At 29.8% G+C, this 22,832-nt stretch overlaps 1 protein-coding gene across 1 annotated transcript; it reads right to left on the reverse strand.

The window, feature by feature from the left end:
- Positions 1 to 8,160: 8,160 nt before the first annotated feature.
- LOC131624077 (UDP-glycosyltransferase 79A6-like) lies at positions 8,161 to 9,096 on the reverse strand. The gene is made up of 2 exons (XM_058895064.1): positions 8,943 to 9,096; positions 8,161 to 8,633 (listed from the first exon to the last, which is right to left on the reverse strand). The coding sequence occupies exons 1-2, from the start codon at positions 9,094 to 9,096 to the stop codon at positions 8,161 to 8,163; spliced, it is 627 nt and encodes a 208-aa protein (XP_058751047.1).
- Between the last annotated feature and the right edge of the window lie 13,736 nt (positions 9,097 to 22,832).

The raw sequence follows: 22,832 nt of genomic DNA on the forward strand, positions 1-22,832 counted from the left end.
AAAATACCTGCGAATTTACCTGCGGATTTTAAAATACCTGCGAATTTACCTACGGATTTTAAAATACCTGCGGATTTACCTACGGGTTTTAAAATACCTGCGGATTTACCTATGGATTTTAAAATACCTACGGATTTTAAAAAATAAATAAATAAAAAATAAAAATAAAAATAAATAAAAATTAAAAAATAAAAATAAAAAATAAAAAATAAAAATAAAAAAAAATAAAATAAATATGACGTGGAATTAAAAATAATAAAATATAAAAAATATAATTACACGTCAGCATATTTGAATTTTAAAAAATTAAAAAAAATAAAAGAATTACACAATCAGCATGCCACATATGCAAATGGCATGTGCCATTTGCTGGCGAGGTCTAAAACGACAGAATCTTCTTTTGGCAAGGTTAGTTTTGCAAAAAAAAAATTTACAGGGTGGTAAACCAAAAGTCGCCTATATGGCAGGGGGAAAAAATGGTAATAACCCTTATATTTATTAGAATACATAAATTCATTTGGATTTTAACTTTTTTAATAGACAATTGATTCATATAATACATATAATATTATTGTAAAATAATTTAAATAATGTTAATCGGGATATTAATTCTTAGAAATTAATAATGTATTTATTTGACAGTTTTCAATGTGAAATTTATTTGAGATTTATATTTAAAATAAATATAAAATTCTATAAATTATAAAAAAAATTAGAAATTAGGCATAGCTTGAGAAACTTTGTGAGATTGCCACATAAACATCAGGCTAGAGTTTTATCTATGGTTGTCATCGTAACAACCTTAAATTTATATTAAATAGATTAAGAATTATTATATTTATTTTTAATGTAGGGTTAAATTAGTAAAGTTAAAATTAGGGTGTAGGGTCAAATTAGTAAAATTAGAATTAGGGTTTGTGTTTAGAGTTGTTATCAGGTTGACATGTGGCTAGGGTTGCCATCATTACAACCTTGAATTTATATATACTAGTAAATTACCCGCGCGTTGCGCGGTAGTCCTGTAATATATTGTTGTCATTGTTTATGAAATTTTAAATTTTATCAAAAAAATTTATTATATTGTTTCGTTTATGGATGATTTTTCGAATGATTTTAATTATTATATGTAGTTTTATAAATACATATTTGAGAAAAAGTTTAACTTTAAGAATAATATAGATGATCAGTTGATTATATTTGTAGGATTTTATTATAATGAGTTTATTTGAATCAATATTATATATGAGTTTATTATAATATTTAAGAATATGTTAAATTGTAAGGAGTAATAAAAAAGATCAATATAATTTTAAATAACATAAGAACTATCAAAATGTTATCAATTAGCTTATATCTTAAAAATTTAATGATTTTAATGAATGAATATTATATAAAACAACAATTAGATAATCTAATTTTAAAAATCGGACCGGATCGGCCGGTCGGACCGGTCGAACCGGGAACCGGCCAGGTAACCGGTCTGGTTCAATAGTCAGATCGGGTATGCCATTAAACCGGTGGGAACCGGTGAAAACCGGGAAAACCGAAAAAACCGGAAAACCGGCGGTTTAATTGCTTTTTTTTTTAAACTTTTTTTTATTTTTTTTTTTAACTTTTTTTTTTAACATTTCTTTTAAACTTTTTTTTTTAATATATTTAGTAGTGTATTACTTAAATAGCATTCTCACATAGTTTTTTTCGTTAGTAACAAATTAAAAACTTTATTGTCTATTTGTTATCTTTGCTAATAAATTTTCTTAAATAGCATAAACATATTGAATTTTATTTGATTTTCTTTTTAGGAGGATCCTATTTTGAATTAAATTTGGTACATATTGGAGTTATTTTGTTATAAACTATTCAATTAGATTATGTTGTAATTAGACTTTGTTTAGATTATGTTGTAATTAGACTTTGTTTGCAATTAGACTTTGTAATTTTTTACTATTTTGTTATGTGTGATACCTTTGTTTAAATTTTGAATTTAAGTTATGAAATTGTGAATTTATGATATGATATTTTAAAAAAATTTAAAAGTTAGTTATATTTTTTTAGAGACTGAATCATCCGGTTCGACCGGTTTTATACCTATATAATGACAGGTCTATTCAACTGAGTTATCCGGTTTAATCCGGTTTAGTCGTGCGGTTCGACTAGTGACCCAGTGGTTCGACCGATAAACCACACTAGTACAAAAATGTTAATTTACACCCGTTTTTATTAAATTTACACCCATTATTTTTAATAAAAATCGGGTGTATATCCACAGGGTGAGAAATGTCTAACAAATTTACACCCGTTTAAAACGCGTTTAAAACGGGTGTAAATACGTTTGTAATTACTCCCTATTTTAAAAATATCGGGTGTAAATACGTTCTACGTTACACCCTATTTTAATAAAAATCGGGTGTAATTGGGCGTAATTACGTTTTTAATTACACCATGTTTTAATAAAAATCGGGTGTAATTGGGCGTAATTAGGTTTTTAATTACACCCTGTTTTAATAAAAATCGGGTGTAATTACGTTTTTAATTACACCCTGTTTAGTAAAAATCGGGTGTAATTGAGCGTAATTACGTTTTAATTACACCCTGTTTTAATAAAAATCGGGTGTAATTGGGCGTAATTACGTTTTAATTACACCCTATTTTAATAAAAATCGGGTGTAATTGGCCTTAATCACGTTTTAATTACACCCTATTTTAATAAAAATCGGGTGTAGATATGTTCTTAATTACACTATATTTTAATAAAAATCGGGGGTAAATACGCCATTTATGAATGAACAATTATATCTATTTACACCCTATTTCATATACACCATTTAGTTATATTTCATTTTCAATCATAATATTGCAAATACTATAAAATCATACACATAAAAATCATATTTTAACTAGGTCAAAATATTTTTAATATTAACCAAAAAAGTATACAAAATCAGGTACAGTCATAATATTTCAAGTATTATAAAATCATACACATAAAAATTATATTTTAACTAAGTCATAACACTTTCTTCATATATAATTTTACGCCATGATTGACTGTTAGCTTTGGTGTTCTCTAGTCCAATTGAATCCAACCGCTTTCCACATGTAGAATTGAATTCATCCATGGCCAAAATACCACGCCCTGGAGAAGCAATTGCTTTCCGCAATTCGATCCGGAGGAAGACCTTCTACATTCGTGTACACCGACTTCATCTTCTCAAGCAAAGTCTACAAAATTATTCATTATATAGCAATTCAGAGCCACACAACAAACCTCTAATTTCTTAAAAACTACGAGGTTAAAAAATATTTTACCATTTTGCCAGCCTTGTCAATCCCTAAAATGAGTACATGAAGCTCAAACTTGCTGAACATGTACTGCCAAAGTAGATTCACAAAATAAATGGTTCGTATATTTACTCCATATATTGCATGTTGCAGACACACGACATTAGTTTATTCTTTTTTTCTAAATAAACACACAAGACAAATTCCTTCACCACCAGAATTAAAGGATCTCCATTACTCTCGCTTTTCTCTATATTTATATTTAACCAAACAAATATAACACTTGTGCTACACTGTTGATTAAATGATTGTCAAAACCATGACACGTTGCAAGGCTCTCAAAAACAAAATTCCCTGTAAAACTGGATGTTGCAAAACATGAGATATCTTATTGTTTTAGGATAGGAAGCATGAAGTATCTATCCGTTGGAAAGCCTAATTAGAGAGCTTGAAATTGTTGTGCACCTTAGTAGATTCAAACAACTGCAAAATGGAATTACAAAGCTGGAAAAGTTGAGGTTACTTTGCTACTGATGCTCCATTTATCTCTTTCATTTTTAGTCAATTTATAAGAGATAGACACGCAAAAATTAGTGAAGTCTATTGGCATAATCCACTTAATAAGTTAGTAAAACTCATGTAAGACTTATGATGTCATGATAAAATTGTGTAGCAGAAAAACCAAAAAGAAAACAGAACCTTCGCACATTATAGTGTTTATAAAAATTGCCCTTCAATGAGTAATAAAGGGATACACCAATTCAAAAGTTTACTCTTAGTCTTCTTGAACAACAAAAAGAGAAGGAAACACCACTATATAACAACAACCCAATCATATTCCAGTTCACTCCAATTCTTTGGGGTGATATGAAAATACACATAATGCACAATATTTTTCCCTCAAACCTCAGTAATGAAAAATACAACCCAAAACACCAGCGCATGCACAAAACAACTCTACAGAATGAAGTGAATACTAAGGTGGTTATTTATTACCTTGTAATGCTGCAAGACAATAATCATCATTTCCACATCAATCATCATCAATACTTTCATCATCCTTCATGTACTTCTCTTGCACTGCTGCAACTGTAGATTGATGAGTTAAGGGAATCTCATAATTATTGAGAACTATAATATTGTGTGATCGCCAGAACATAGTTGAGAAACGTGTGATTGCCAGAACACTGTCATCAGGTCTGAAATGCAATTCAAATATTACTGTTCTATTCCCTTTTATTTTGAATCATCCATGGACTTGAAAAGCCTCTTTCAGCATTGTTGAGGACTTAGATTGACCACTCAAATGTACCTAAAGTCTAAATAAATAAATAAAACATTTGATAATTAATGAGACCTGAAATATGTCACCAAAAATTCTTCAAATGATATGGAGAGCAATGTCAAGATTTCTAAATCAGATTAACCATAAATACACAGTGGACAACATATATATCATAAGCAAATGTTAAAAGACTGGCCTTTTTAACATTCGATTGAAAAATAAGGGCAAAGATGCCAGCCTACTTGAGCATAGTCACTAATCTTATTATGAAGTTCAAAAGATGGTTAGACAGCAAATAGTAAACAATTTCATAGACAGCAAAAAGTATATTTTTGATATAAACATGCGAAAAATATGTGTAATGCTGAAATGCACAGCTTTAATTCCACAAATGGGGCCTGCGTTTCCTTTCCTTATTCAGTATAAATCCACTTTTAACTCAAACGAATTTGGCGCGAAGTCGTACTATAAGAAATGTATTGATCCATTTGAAGCAATTGTATTTCAAGGAAAAACAATACTCACTTTAAAACCAAATTTCTACTCAAAAGATCAGACGATATGGTTCCAGATAAAAGATCAATCAATTCAATCATAGCAGACTAGATGTCCTAGAATCCAATACGCCATAGCATAAAAACAAATAATTTTATAGAGAAAGATTAATTTTGACCAACAATGAACAGCCAACTCAGTTCACAGATTATACAGATTAATTTTTTACACAGGAAACATTGACTACTTTTTAAAGAGTTCTAAGAAATATTTTTGAATGAACTAAACAAGGAGTCATCTACAATGCACGGAAATAAACAATTATTATCGAATCAGAGGAATGATCATAGTAGTATCAATTACATCAGTGGTCCACCTAATTGGTTTAACTTGTCTTACACGTATCAAATAAAAAACTGGGGAAAAAGTTACAAGTTTACTTGATTCAATGTCTACCAACAAAAGGATCAACATGCCAACCTCCCCCGCATTTTGTGGGTATTAAAAGAAAAAGGATTATATGTTAATGGATTTAAAAACCACACATAAGCTTTGAATGTGAATTGTTTCTTTCCGAAATCAAATTCTCTACACTTTTCCTGTCCAAAACTTGAGAAACATATAGCATCACAAAAACTCATCATTCGAAAAAATAACTCACCACTACATCTTATGACTATTAACTGTTTCAGCTCCAAATATAACTGAGCTCCCAGTTTGCTGCATCAAAGATGAAAAGGAAAATGCAAATTGAAATTGTTTTTCCTCCAAAATCTGTCTTATCCCACTAACTGGGATCAGCTACATGGAACAAACACGCCATAATGTCCTATCAAATATCATACTTCTATTTAACTCATTAATCTCGAGATCTTTTCTAATAGTTTCTCTTATTATTTTTCTAGGTCTTCCTCTACCTTTAGCAGTTTGATTACCCTCTATCTGATTTCCTCTCCTCAAACAGAATTCACAAGTCTTTCTACATGCTTAAACCATTCATTTATTGGAAACATCCCATTGATTGATGCATCAATCATTTTTATCTTTGTCGCCAGCATTTTGGACATTTTTCGTTACACACAGTTACCTGTTTAATGACTAGACTTCCTTCCAACTCCAAATCTGTTGAAGTCAAAGGTGTTTGGTTGTCTCTAATTCCTTTGGCTTAGGGCCTTATTCATTAGGACCTGGTGTTTGGTTGTCTCATCTTCACATAAGTATTTATATTACTTAGTATAATAATTTAAAGTTCATTTCTTGTATTTCAAAGTATGGTCGAATTAGAGTTTTATAATTCAGCAAGAGTCATCCCTCAAGTATGCCACATACTACACTTCCCTCACCAAAGAGTGTCTCTCTCAATCTTCCCTTGCCAAAGAATTCATATATTTTTCTTCAGTTAAGTCTTATAATGTGTTGTTCTAATTTAACAACAATAACATACATTGCTTAAGTAAAAGGAACCATCACTTATATCATTCTAACTATAACGGAATTAAATTGACATTTATAATATCATTAAACATTAAACATATATCAAGCTTTCATTGAATTAGTATTTGCAGCGGTACTGAACAAACTAGGCTCTCTACAACCGGTGGATATAAGTTTTTGCAGTTTGCCTTAAATTTCATATATTCCATTCGGGTGTAAAAACCTCAGTTCTGTAGTCTCACCTTAAGCATGATGCCTACTCACCAGCCTCACCTACCTTCATTAAACTTCTAATTTTGACTAACCGACACAACGTCCTATAAGTTAAATTTATTCCTTTAACTGTGCAGTTTGGGCCCCTCTGGCATACGAAACTCTTGCGCCGAAATCTAGGTTCAAACTCCTACCCGACCTATGATTTCTACTACAGCCTTTAAGTTGTTTACTTGAAGTCTGAGAAAAGTTAAAAATATACTCAGATTAATCTGAAACTTTATGCTCAAACATATTCCGGGACAAAAATTGTGCACGCAGAAATGTTGGCTCAAAAACATCTCAGAATTGAGTTAGTATTCGCGACCCTCTTTTAGGTGTATTTAGTCTGATTTTGGAACGTTAGGTGCCTGGTTGAGAGTTCCATGGAATGTGGAGGGATTTAAGAGTTTCATTGCATCTATTTCAAATTCGCATTCACATCAAGTATATCATTGTGAGTCCAATTCAGCCTCCTTAACCTTAAGTTATCAGGTATATGTCTCCCTCCTAATCCACTAGTCCTCACGTGCCATCCATATCACAACCCTCAAGCTCATCACCTGTCCAAAATTCTCCCATTCTGCCATCATATCAGTCCCCTACACCTCCAGCAAGTGCCAGCACAAGGTAAATTGAAAGTTTGAAAGTATGTATTATACTTACTTGAGCTTCATCTTGTGGTTGCTTCTTTGGTTTAGTTCTTTTGTGCTCCTTCTGCTTCCGCAGGGGTTCATATTTTTTTCTATGCTCCTCAATTTTGTGGACATTAGGCTCAATCTGTGTTGTAAAAATATAATATAATTAGAAACAAAAGAACAGACAAAGATTCGTTTAAAATTTGCAGGCTTCCTCGAAACAAAGAAGGAAATAACCTTTTTAAGTGCCACCCTAATCTCTTCGTCGTAGTCTATCCCTGAAGCCACGCGAAGATCACTAAGTGATTCTCTCCAGAGTCCCAAACATATCCCTTGACAATCCCCGTATTTTATATCCTTTCGCTGAATCTGGATTAATCTGGAATAAACAATACACCTCTGAGTAAAGTAAAGACATCCATGTCACAACGAAATTTCTCCAATATCGAGTTTTGCTGTCGCAACAAACGAACCTTCAAGGCAGTGTCAGCATCACGAATAGCAGCATTTGGTTTCTTCATCTTCATAAACACACTAGCTGAAAATAACAAATTGAGGCTCCAAGTATTGATGCAGTAGGTAAAAGTGAAACAGGCATGTGAGTCTGGAAGATTCATAAGACAGCACCTCTGGTGGCATAAAGTATGGCTGAATGCGGATTCAACAAAATGGTTTCTGTGAGTAAACCAGCATGATACACATAACACCCTACACTTGCATGTTTCAAAACCAGTTGCTGCTGCAACCATCCACTATGCACAATTCCTCTACTCTTCACTCTCTCTCTCTGAACACTTTTGGTAATGCTCTTTCCAGCTCAATCTCAGCATTGAGATTTGATGGAAAGTTTAAGACCAAAATGAAAGGTAAGTTTGTAAGCTCCAAACCAATTGCTAGTTCACTGATTTGTTCATCACTTAGAAATGTTTCACTACCAAAGGAACACAATATCACAGATTTTTCTGGAAAATTATCTAGCCATTTTGTCCATTTTTCGTCGAGAACATCGGTCGATGGCTCGGGAACAAGTACTCCAGAAACAAGAACTGGTTTTTTGAGCTGGTTTTGAAAATGATCTATGTAAGGACCTTCAATTTCCCTGCAACTTTTAAACACTATTAGTGAGCATTCACTGAGTATCTGTATGACTCTATCAGAACCAGTAGGGTTGTTGCCATATCTTTGGAAGATCATCATGAAGATTGTTCTTGCTTGAAAGGTTTGAAGGGAAAGAACAGATAAAAGAACTGCTTACAATAATTACATGAAAAGGAACATTGATAACCATTATTCTACATCTAATATTTTTATTGATATAAGAACTTCCCCAATTGCAGTGAACAAAATTGCCACCAAATGACTTACCCTCAACAAAAACCCCAAAATAAGAGTTTCAATGTTCGAATTTCTGAAAATGCAAAACCATAGTTAATTATTAGAAACCTAAAATGGAACAAACATGCATTGAATTTGGGATTGGAAGAAGCTTACCAAAATGAGAGTGAAGAAACGGTGGCGGTGACGGGTTTTGCAATCTTCTGCAAATTTCTGCTTACCGAAACGAGAGTGAGCGAGTGAGCGAAGAAATCCACAGAAACCCTTACCGAAATCCTTACCGAAATGAGAGTGAAGGAAAATTGAAACCGAAAATGAGAGTGAAGGAAAATGAAGATTTACCAAAATGAGAGCGAATAAGTTAGTAAAACTCATGTTAGACTTATGATGTCATTCTAAATAGGCGGCGACGGGTTTTACAAACTTCTGCGCGACTGAGCGAGCGAAGAAATCAAACTTTGGCAGAGTTGAAAGAGTTTCGTGAAAATGGGTTTCGTGAAATCAAACTTTAATCTCGCTAAATGAGTTTCGTGAAATCAAACTGCAGAGTTGAAAGAGTTTTTGAAAATGAGTTTTCTGAAAATGGGTTTTCTGCAAGCGTGCAAAAGTTGATAATGGGTTGGTGAAAATGAGTTTTCTGAAAATGAGTTTTCTGAAAATGAGTATTATGTTTAGAGTTTTCTAAAAATAAATAAATTTAGAGTATTATATTTCAACTAATATTATAATATTATAATATTATAATGTTTAAAATATTTTACTCACTCATTAATATGCCACATAGATTATATATTTTGAGTTATAAAATTAAATAAATTTTTTTGTTCATATAAATTTACACCCGTTTTTTTGTTTAAAAGGAGTAATTAAAATTTGATTATAATAACATTTTCAATTGAAACCCGTTTTTAGAAAATAGGGTGTATATTGTCATCTGATAATATTTAAAATGATATTTTATTTACAAAATTGCCACCACATTTCTTATTTACACCCGTTTTTAGTATATTGGGTGTAAATTTTAAAATTATATTAATCTTTTTGCACTAGTGCCAGTGACCCAATACCCTCACCGGTTCGATGACCGGTCCGGTTTTTAAAACACTGATTAGATTAGTTGGTAATTTTTTTTTAGTGATTATCATTATTATGATTATTATCTATTACTATTATTTATCATTATTATGATTATTATCTATTACTATTATTTATTATTATTATTATATAAATATATTATTATCTTAATATTTAAAATATATTAATGTTAAATTAATTATCAAAATTAATTTATAATTATATAAGAATTAAATTTTAGAAAATAAACAAAATATTTAAAATAAAGTTTAATATATGATAATTTTTTTTGATGCCAAGTCTCGAACTAAGTACCCCAAGGTTGAAGGGTAAGTTTACAACCAAGGGACTTCTCAGAAAACTGGCAAGCATTTGATTAGAATTTGTTTAAGTAAACATTTAATTACAATTTGTTTAAGTAAGCATTTGATTACAATTTATTAATGTAGATTTGCTTTCTAGTCCTTCATTACATAAAAGAAGTTAGGATTTGTTGTTTATAGTTCGTGGGTTATTAAATAACCACAAATTAAATTAAAATTAAAGAATAAAAACAAATTTAAAGATTTAATTTTTTTAATTAATATTTTGCAATTATTATACTGTTATTATAGTCATTGTCACATGTTGGATTATGGAGTCAATGGGATGAGATTGTATGGATTATAGAAATTAACTAATAATACTATTGTACTATTATTTGTCAAAAGCGTGTGTGTATATATATGAGAAACAAAATCCTAAATTTTAAGATTAAGAAATTAATTTGGAGTTCTTTACAAAGCATTTAATATCATAACTAAAAATTTAGGCCAAATAAAGACAAATTAGAATATCATTCTTTTAGTAGAGATTATTGTGTCATAGTTCACTCTCTATTAATAATTGAAACAAAAATATTGAATATTAGATAATAAATAAAAGAGTAAAAATAATTAAAATAACAAAAGATAAGAATATTACAATCCATTTTCTTAAATTTCTTTACCAAAAATAATGTGATGCTTTAAAATGTATACCTACAAAATAAACATAACTAAAAATTAATCAATAATAATAGAATTAGGAATAAAAGAAAATAAGAATAAATATTAATAAAAATAAAACACAATATAATAAATTGAAAATTCATTTTTTTATAAATATTTTATGTTGTATTCATTTAATTTACCATAATATTTATAAAAATGAAAAATATTCAAAATATGCCTTAAAAACATAAATAACAAATACAAATATTAATAACTAAAATTAATAAACAATAATAAAATTAATAATGGAAGGAAATAAAAAAATATGACACAAAAAATAAAAAATATTGTTTACCATGATATTTACTAAAATGCTAAGTCTTCAAAATACACCTTAAAAAACATAATCAACAAATAACAAACAACAATAACTATTAAAAAAAAATAGCAAAGAACTTAATTTATGAAAAGAAATATGAGAGATTGAAGAAGTTTTATGAGCAAATTTTATTTTGTGTCTTCAAAATACACCTGAAAAAACATAACCATTCAATAGCAAACTTCAATAAATATTAGATGAAAATAACAAAGAACTAATTTATGAAGTGAAAATTGAGAGAGTGAAAAAGTTTTGTGAACAAACCTTATTTCGTGTCTTCAAAATACACCTAAAAAACATAATAACAAATAACAAAATTAATAAATATTAGAAGAAAATAAGAATGAATCAGATTGCAAAATTACATACTAAGAAATTGTATGCTCCGAAGAATATTGATAGTGTGATTTGGATGCGTGCAAGGAATTTCTATTACAAAATGACATGTTAAGAAGAGTAAGGCAAGGTAAAATCTCTTGTGGCTAAACTATATGAAAATGAGGTTCATGACTAAAGTTAAAGGTGGGATCCCTTGCAAAGTTACATGCATCATACATAAGTAAACGTGGCCACTAAAAATATGTCAAGAATGGAAGTTTGGTTTTATTTTAACTAGATTGTCGACCCGTGCTCCACACGGGGAACACAGATATATTAGAAACAAAACTATATTTTTTATAATTACATTTTTTATAATAATTGATATTTAACTTTTATTTATATATAAAATTGTCTTGTAGGATATTTAAAGTATTTTGCAATTATATTATTAAATTTTTAATGCGAAACAATAATACAAAAAGTATTTATAATATTATTTTTTAGGTTATTAGAAGATTTATTATGGTTTCATTTATATATTCAAATAAGTAAGTTATTTCTTACAAAATATGACTACTTGAACTATATTGAGTTTAACATTTAACTCATAATATAAATTAATTTTTTTTACTTATTATTTAAATTTAAATATGAAATATAGAAGAGAGAGATTCTTTAGCTTATATTTTAGAAATGATAAATACATATTAAAATTATATTTTTATTTTTATTTATCCTCTATTTTAAATTATTTATATAAAAGTTATTTTTTAATCATGGAAGTAATTTCAAAAGTCAAGTAATTGTAATAAAGTTTAGACAATAATTGGTAATAAATTGAAAGAAAGAAAAACTTTATGAGTGTTAAAGCTAAATATATTTAGTGAATATGATTTTCCTTTAATGAGTTGTTTTAAATATCAATACATAATTGCAAATAAATGGAAATGAAGGAAAATTTATAAGTGTATAATTGAAAAATAAAGTAAAATTCATGCTAATATTTATTATTTATTAATAAAAAATCATGGCTAATATCTTTTATTTATTAATAAAATATTTGACTGTTATTACATAAATAAAAAAGTCGTAAAACAAATCAAATTGAAAAAGAGTATCAATCATCAAATCGAAAAGAGTGAATCATTCTGTTTCTTTTATTTTCAAACATAGCAATTTTGACTCTTTAGTGATGGATGCATTGTCACCTTCGAGATCAATTGTTTCTAAAGATTCCAAACTCATAGCTTTCGCTCTCCAAGTGAGTTGCTAGTTGGAGTCTGGCAAGTATTAGCAACAACCACTTCATCTTTGAAATTTGAATCACCACCTTCAATAACTTCCTAAATTACATTTTAAAAGTAATTATTAGAGATAAACACTAATAAAAGTATTCATATATTTTTATTAATTTTAAATACATAATATAAAAGTAATAAACCAAAAAAAAAACATAATATAGATAAAAAGAATTACCTTTAATTAGGTATATTTGAGATATGATGAAGAGGAATTGGAAGGTTAATATTCTGTATTGTTATCGGGAGGTAAATCGGTGTGCTAATGTGTTAGCTCAGTCGAGACGTACTTTTAATGCTTCTTTAACAGTTTTTGAGAATTGTCTTCCGCATGTTAGAGAGTCGTGTGAGGTTGATCTTAGGGGACATGCTACCCCGAGGCATATTGTTGTGTAATGTTTTTTTTGTCGGGTTTAGACCCCCACTCTTACCAAAGAAATACTTTATCCCAATTGATCATGAATTTGTCTCTTACCAAAGAAATACTTTATCCCAATTGATCATGAATTTGTGCGATTAGGTGTAATCCATATAACAACAAAACAACAACAAAGCATAAAGTTAATCATGTAAAATAAAATACAAAATATGATATACTGATGATATGTTTACAATACTAACCATTGATAGTAATTTTGACATCTTGCCACTCAAAATCTCAAATGTTAGAGTTATCATAGAAGAAATATAAACAAACAACAAAACAACACTAATCACTGATTTTAAAAAATTTCGTGTGTGATGAGAGGCCCGTGTGTGATGAGATGATCAAAGAGAGATAATAAAAGAGGTATTTATAATGAATAATAAAAATATTAATATTAATATGAATTAATATCTATATGAAAGTTACAAAATATTAAGTAATATAAATATGAATTATATTATATGAATGCTAACGTAAATATGAGTACTATGTATCAGTTTTTTTATTGAAATAAATGTATCAGTTTTGTTAACGTAGAATTCTAATAGAGAGGTGAATTAATTAAATGGTGATTATATTTCAATTATGCATTGATATTCAAAACGGTCTATTAAAACAACATTATATTCACTAAAATATTATAATTAAATTTATAATATAATTACATTGATATCCATTACATTTATTATAATTAATTCAAAAATTATAATATTAATTAATTAATGAATGAAAAAATAAAGGAAATAAGTAAGATTTTTAATATTTGGATACAATATAAAAAATTTACTATATTAGAATTAGATCTTTTTATAAAAGTAATTAATTAATGATTGAAAAAATGAATGAAATAAGTAAGGTTTAGATATAAAAAAAATTGATTTTTAATACTCAAATTTTTTTTTATTTCATTTGTATACCAATGATTAATTAAATTACTTACAACCATTTTATTATATAATTTAAATAAAATATTATTAATCATTTATAACAATAGTTTGAATTTTTTTAAATTAATAAAATATGAACTTATATTAAATTTTTTTTTATTTTAAATCTAAAATAAATTAAATAATAAGGACTTTTAATTTTTTGTTACAAATTACATACAATCATTTTATTTTTTAATTTAATTAAAATATTATTAATCATTTATAACAAATGACATACAAATTTTTTGTTACAAATTACATACAAATGACATTCTTAGATTTATATTAAGGTGATTATTATTATTATTATTATTATTATTATTATTATTATTATTATTAATATTATTATTAAGGAAATTATTATTATTATTATTATTATTATTAAGGAAATTATTATTATTATTATTATTATTATATTATTATTATTATTATTATATTATTATTATTATTATTATTAATATTATTAATTTGACATTCTTAGATTTATATTAAGGAAATTATTATTATTATTATTATTATTAATATTATTATTTTTTGTTACAAATTACATACAAATGGCATTCTTAGATTTATATTAAGGAGATTATTATTATTATTATTATTATTATTATTATTATTAATATTATTATTATTATTATTATTATTATTATTATTATCTCTTACTATTATTAGTTAAACATTATGTTATTATACATTATTTATATAATTATTATTATTATTAGTTATATTTAATTTAATATCAAATAATAAAAGTTAGAATTAGGGGATTGTATAAATTATATTACTTATATAAATAAAGTAATTTTATATAAATAATTTTAACATTTTTTGTTACAAATTACATACAAATTACATACAATCATTTTATTTTTTAATTTAATTAAAATATTATTAATCATTTATAACAATAGTTGGAATTTTTTTAACAAAATTAATTAAATATAAAATTATAAAAATTTATTTTTATTTTTAAATCTAAAATATATTAAATAATAAGCATTACGATTAGGTTTGTGTCTAGGGTTGTCATGATGACATTCTTAGATTTATATTAAGGAGATTATTATTATTATTATTATTATTATTATTATTATTATTATTATTATTATTATTATTATCTCTTACTATTATTAGTTAAACATTATGTTATTATACATTTTTTATATAATAATAATTATTATTAGTTATATTTAATATAATATTAAATAATAAAATTTAGAATTAGGGGATTGTATAAATTATATTACTTATATAAATAAAGTAATTTTATATAAATAATTTTAACACATAATTTTATAAGTATAAAAAAATGAATTCTTAAACTATATTAATATAAAAATTTAAGTTAAATATTATATATTACATACTTATATAATTATTAATATTTGTGACTGAATATTATATTATATTATTATGATAATTATTATATTTTTAATGTAGGGTTAAATTAGTAAAAGTTAAAATTAAGATTTTTATTTAGATTTATCGTCAAAGTGACATGTGGCTAATTTTGTTTAAAGATACTACCAAGGTGACATGTGGCTAGGGTTGCCATCATGACAACCTTGGATTTATATATATTAAGATTAAGATAAGATTTAGTAAACAACATAAATTTATGTAGTGGGGTTTTAGTTATTAATTATTAATTAGGAAAAAAACCGTTTTTATTATTTGACAATTTAATTAATAAATTATTATTGTAACGTTTTGTTTTAAAATTAATTATTAATTATGAAAAAACCGGTTTCAATTATTTAGCAATTAAATAGTTAATTGTTAGTATGTTTACTGTGTTTTATTAGTGTCATTAATAATACTACTACTAATAATACAATAAATAATTAATAAATCTAAAATAATAATTAAAATAATTATTTTTTATATGCAAAATTATTAGTTAGTAGGATGATTATCAAAAAATAATAATTTAATAATTAAAAGAGATAGTGGAATAAAGAAATTAGTTAGTGAAAAAATTATCAAAGAAATAATAATAATTTAATAATTAAGAGATAATTTAATAATTGATATAGTGGGGTTTTAGTGGGTTTCAGGAATCATATTTTGAGGCCCATATTACCGTAGAGTTTTTTTGGCCCAGCCTTAAAAAGCTCAGGCCCATCAGGACCAGTCCAAAATCTGACACACACTACAGAATATTTAAATTTGACAGGCTAATTTTGGGTCGGGTAGTCAAATTTGACAGCTCTAATAATAACTAAGAATATTTAAATAATTTTTATAATTTATTAAGGGATCCGAATCTCCGCGGGCACACACTACAAAAAATAAGCTCTGTAGCGACGTGATTCCCATGCCACAAAATGGAATATCACGTCACAACACAAAATTAGCGACGTGGACATTTATGTCGCTTGGGAAAGCGTGGCAACTTTGTTGTGTCATGATTTTCACGTCACTAAATAGTGACATGGAAATCACGTCGCAACGTGATGCACAAACACCAACACACTTTTCTGTAAGAACAGACAACGCGAGGAAAAAGTAGAAAGGCACAGAATACGGAGAAGTTTTGTGACATCGTAATCATGAAGCTAGCGACTTGGTAATCATATCACAAACTTAGTGACTTGTATAACACGTCACAAACGATAATTTTTTTTAAAAAAATAAATAAAATTATTATTATTATTATAAAAAAGGTTTTATTATTAATATTTTTTATTCAAAATTAATAAATATTAATAAAAATATTTATTTAATTGAAATAATAATAATAAACAAAATGCTAAATATAATAAACAAAATACTAAAATATATTGAATTTATAATATAATAAACGAAATGTTACATAAAATTAAATTATCCTACACAATTTCAAATTTAAATAAAAATAAAATTAATCCTTAGGGTCATCTGGATCCGGAAAATTCTCAAGGTTCATATCTTCATCATCATTCTCTCGCTCATTTTCAACCACTCCTACATTTCCACCAAACGGTTGACTACCACTTCTTTGTTGGAATTGCATAAATAGTCGCATTTGCTGCTCCATCTCTGCTTGCCTCTTCGCCATTGCCTCTATTTGTTGTTGTCGCCCCTCCATTTACGCTTTTAACGTCGTCTCACATTGCGCTTGCTCATCCATTTGGGCTTTTAGCGTCGCCTCACGTTGCGCTGACTCACGTCTCGCCTCAGTTAGGGCCAATCGTCTTATTGTTTCCATTACTTGCGGTGTCAATTGTGCTGGACGTGACGATCCTTCCCCATCTCTAACTCTTTCAAATAAAGTTCTATCCCCACTTCTCAAGCTTCCCGCCAAATTTCCACCACCTTAAAAACATCCATTAGGCCCTTTTCCGCCAACGACTTCATTTCAAATATAAAAATCAACATCTGGATGAAGCGACTCTCCTTCTCTAGGAGTATATTTGGGATTATTGACCAAAAATGTTACAAGCAATGTTTGATAATCTTCCTACACAAAAAAAAATATTAAGTATCTAACTTAAATTAAAATATACTAAATAATAAAATAAAAATTAGTTGTCATGTGATTTTTATGCCACAACATTAGAGTTGCCACATGAAAATCACGCCGCAACTTTTTTAGTTGCCACATGAAAATCACGCCACAACTTATTTAGTTGCCACGTAAAAGTCACATCACAAAATTTCCATTAAATATAAAAAAAATATAATAAATATTGAATAACTTACCAAAGCTTTTCGTGTACGCTCATCAACAAAATCACCCGATTTTTTGGTCCGAGTTTCTTTAACCAGCTCGACCATCAGTGGTTGTCTCCCTAACCTCTTAGCCTAAATAATAAAATAAACTTTAATTAAAAACAAATAATTAATCAAAACATAACTTTAAAAAATGGTAATAACTACCATGCGTCGAGAATGTTCGTAAATGCTTATACTTCCAACTGCATTAAGGTGGACCCCTTTTTCAGATGCCCTCATTTTTTTTGCCACTTTGAGATTTAGCCTTAAATTCGTCTGATTTCCAATACACAAGAAGTTTATCAAAAACTTCTTGGCCCATCCACTCGGGACGAATACCATCACGCTCCCAATGCTTTCTAACACGTCGCAACGTGTCGGAAAGTCTTTTTGATGTTCTGCTATAATAATTTTTTCTAACAAGTTTCTCGCTCATTTGATCTCAAGTACACTTTCCTGATGACATTTAAATAAACTATTAGAAAACTATAGTAAAAAAATTTAAATAAACAATGACTAAAAAATGAATTAATTATACCTTAAAATAATTACACCAAGCCTCTTTATTTGAAATGTCTCCAATAGTCGTTCAATTTTCTTTATACATTTGTTGAATCACATAGTACACACACCTGGAAGCATTCTGACTCGGTCCAAAACTAAAAAAACAATAATTTTAATTAGCATGCATTAAATATAAATTTATATTTAAAAAAAGAAATGTAAACTTAATTAAAATTTAATATATAAGATACTTACGAACTTCCTGCGGGCCAAATATAATATCTGCCGTCAATGATATGAATCTCTTTCGGATCATCCTCCCCCTGAGTATCTTCACCATCAGAGTGATCATCTTCTCCATGCGTAGTATCATCCCCATCCGGCTCCACATGATCATCCTCACGTGTAGGTATATGTGTGGTAGGTGAGGTGTGTGACCCTCCAGTCTGCTGAAAGGATGGGGGCACCTGTGTGGTAGGTGAGGTGTGTGACCCCCCAGTCTGCTGAAAGGATGGGGGCACCTGTGTGGGAAGTGGAGTGCGGGATCCCCAAGTCGGCTGGAAGCTTGGGGGCACCTGTGTGGGATGTGGAGTGCGGGATCCCCAAGTCGGCTGAAAGCCTGGGGGCATCTATGTCGGACATGGGGTGTGGGATCCCCCAGTCTGCTGGAAGCCTGGGGGCACATGTGTGGTAGGTGGAAAGCTAGATCCTGCACTATGCTGGTATGATGAATAACTAGGTCCTCCAGTCTGGTGGAACGGGTAGCTAGGTTCCGTAGGTGGGCTAATAAAAAATGGTGCCCCAGACATAGGATACTCCTGAGAGGAGAGTAATGACGTAAGAGGTTGAGTGTTGGCCATGGACATGTGATCTAACTGACTCTGTAGGGGAGGACATACTGCTAAATGAGGTGACTGGCATACTACTATCCTTGGGTGTCGGGTCTTCTGATCCCTTACCCTTCTCAGATCGGGTTGGCATATTACCTATTTATTGAGAATACACAATTAATAAAATATATACATTTACACAAATATATTCAAACATGTTTCTCATATATATATATATATATATATATATATATATATTCATTAACACATTCAATATATGGTTCATTAAGTAAAATTACAAAAAAACACATTCTCATCCAAATACATTAATTATTCTAAATCTACACGCTCTTCATCCATATCTTTATCATCATATAATGTGATATTATCCTCGGACCCAATGCCTTCATGCTCTCCATCCACATTATCTTCAACCAACAATATAGAAGCATCAACTTCACACCCCTCATTTGTTGTATAAGACAAACTGGTAATTTGCTCAATTGCAATGACATCATTAATTGGTTCAACTTCATCAACTTGGTAAGCAAGATTTTCCACTAGATCGCCATTTTCAATATGGCCCAATGGTTTTGTTTTTATTACAACACACCACCCTCGTTTACGTGGCACGAATGAAGGATAAGGAACATAATAAACTTGGCTAACAAGATGTGACATTATGAAGGTTCATACTCTTTGTACCTTAGGTCCATTTGAATCTCAACAGTACCGTATGTCGTGTCTATTTTTGTGCCTCTATTTGGATCATACCATTCGCAATAGAGCAAGACAACTTTATTCTCCGAGTCCAAGTAATTGTATACCAACTCGTACATATGTTTAACGAAGCCATAGAAGTCATCTTCACCCCCCTCTGTAACTCCTTTTACGAATACACCACTGTTTTTGGTTTTTTTTCCTTCAATCCAAGTCTCAGTGTGAAATTTATACCCGTTCACGAAGTACGTGTTCCATTTGTTTGCGCTTTGAATAGAGCCTTCAGACAAATTTCTCAAATGAAGTATTTCTGGAGTCGGTGTAACAATGCATGACATTCTCTCCTTGAACCATGTTGGAAATTGTGCATGAATGACACCAGATGTTGATTGTACACCGGTGCTTTGAAAATAGACGTTGTTAAATTCCCTATAAAAATACACTATAAATTTCAAGGTAATAATATTTACACACTATAGATAAAATTAAATATTTGGGTATTACTTACTCAAGATATGGTTTAACTTCAACGCAGTTGATCAAGACATGGACATGTGCGGAATGCATTTTTTGTTGGGTTAACCAATGAACACCTTTCTTTCCAGATGGACGACCTGGAAGCCCAAAGACTAACAAGGTGAATTGTCTTCTTTCGTTTATATTTACATGATTTCTTATGATTCTTGGAGTTAACATCAAACTGTTGAAATAGTGACTACAAAAATGTGATGTCTCCCGATGCAAGTAATGTGAACATATTGATCCTTCAACTCTAGCTTTATTTGTCACTGATCGCTTAGAATTATCCATAAACCTTTCAAATGGATACATCCACCTATAATGAACAGGTCCTCCAAGATAAGCTTCGTATGCAAGATGCACAGGTAGATGTTCCATGGAGTCAAAAAAACCAGGTGGAAATATTTGTTCCAACTTAGAGAGAATGACTAGAATATTCTGGTCCAACTTAATGATGTCATTCACTCTTAAAGTTGACGCACAAATATCTCTAAGAAATTGACTAATTTCAGTTAGTGAATTAAGCACATGTTTGGGTAGAGAACCGAACGCAATTGGTAGCAATTGTTCCATAAATATGTGGCAATCATGACTTTTCATACCATGCAACTTTCTAGTGTTAGCGTTGGCACACCTTGCTAAATTTGAAGAATACCCGTCAGGCATCCTTAATTATTTTAACCATCCATAAACTGCTTTAGCCTCTTGTGAAGTCAGAGTGTAACTAGCATCGGGTTTTAATAATTTTCCATTCGGTTGAGGCTTCAACTCCAACTCTTTTCGATTACACCACTTTGCCATGTCATTTCTAGCCTTCTCATTATCTTTTGTTTTGTCTTTCACATCCATCACCGTGTTAAATACATTATCAAAAAAATTCTTCTCAATATGTATAACGTCCAGATTATGGCGCAACAAATTATCTTTCCAATACGGGAGGTACCAAAATATACTTCTTTTTGTCCAATTGTGTTCGACCCCATATCCTGGAATGGAATTCTACATGCTTTACCAATATCTATGAATTTTGGTAGGTGGAAAACTTGGTCCCATACTGCACCCGGTGATAATCGGGGCGGAGGAAGATCTTTTACCACTTCGTCTTTTTTGAAATATGTCTTGTTTCTTCGATAGGTATGATTTCTTGGTAGGAATCTTCGATGACAGACAAACCACGAGCTCTTTCCCCCTTTATCTAAGGTAAACGCCTTAGAATATCTCATGCATTGCGGACAACCCATTTTGCCATGTGTACCCCAACCAGACAACATGCCATATGCTGGATAGTCGTTAATGGTCCACATCAAGGCTCTTCGCAAAGTAAAGTTTTGTTTACGGGATATATCATAGGTGCATTCTCCAATCCACAATCTTTTCAAATCATCAATTAGAGGTTGTAAGTACACATCAATTCCAGCTTTTGAACTCGACGGTCCTGGAATGATACATGTCAGAAACATGTACGGTTTTGTCATGCACATCTCAGGAGGGAGGTTGTAAGGGGTTACAATAACTGGCCAACAAGAATATGCAGTTCCAGACCCTTGGACATATGGAGTAAATCCATCAGAGCATAATCCAAGCCTGACATTTCTAGGTTCTGCGGAAAAATCAGAATGTATTCGATCAAAGTGCTTCCAAGCCTCTCCATCAGATGGATGTCGCATAGTGCCTGGACTTGTTTTGTTTATATGATTCCATGTCATCTGACTTGCACTATGCATTGAAGCAAACATTCTTTTTAACCTTGGTATAATCGGAAGATAAAACATGGACTTCACTGCTACACGTGTTTGCTTATGATTAACAGCTTTACTTTGAATTTGATATCTTGGACTCTCACAGAATTTACATTCCTCCCACAATCCATCATTAGTGCCAAACTCATTATCATAAAACAACATGCAACCATTAATGCAACAGTCAATTTTTCTTACACTTAGACCTAACTTCGACACCAACTTCTGTGCATCATTAAAAGTTGTAGGCAAAGTGTCTTTCATAGGAGTCGAGTCCAACAACATTTTTGTGAAGAATTCCAAACACTTATCAGGAACATTCCAATTTGCCTTGGCATCCAATAATCTCACACGCATTGATAATTTTGAGTCCAACGACCCCTCAAACAACGGTATATTCATCTCATTCAACAACTGATAAAATCTCTGCGCCTCCTCATTCTGCAACTCTTCCCCATCAAAATCTCCGGGTTGATCATAGGTCACATTCACACCAAAAGCATCCTCAACCATGTCACCGATCAGATTAAAGTTTTCCTCATATTCCATAGTCGGTCTACTACTTGAAGCATGCGAATTGCTAGTCTCTGGCACGTTCATCGGCAGTTTTTCACCATTAGACGTCCAAATCCAATAATTATTAATGAAACCCCTTCAATGTAAATGACGTGTTACTTCCTCTAGATCACTAATTTTACGTCTAC

This window comes from Vicia villosa, unplaced genomic scaffold (assembly GCF_029867415.1).
Source record: "Vicia villosa cultivar HV-30 ecotype Madison, WI unplaced genomic scaffold, Vvil1.0 ctg.000101F_1_1_3, whole genome shotgun sequence".
In the NCBI taxonomy this organism is placed as follows: Eukaryota; Viridiplantae; Streptophyta; class Magnoliopsida; order Fabales; family Fabaceae; genus Vicia; species Vicia villosa.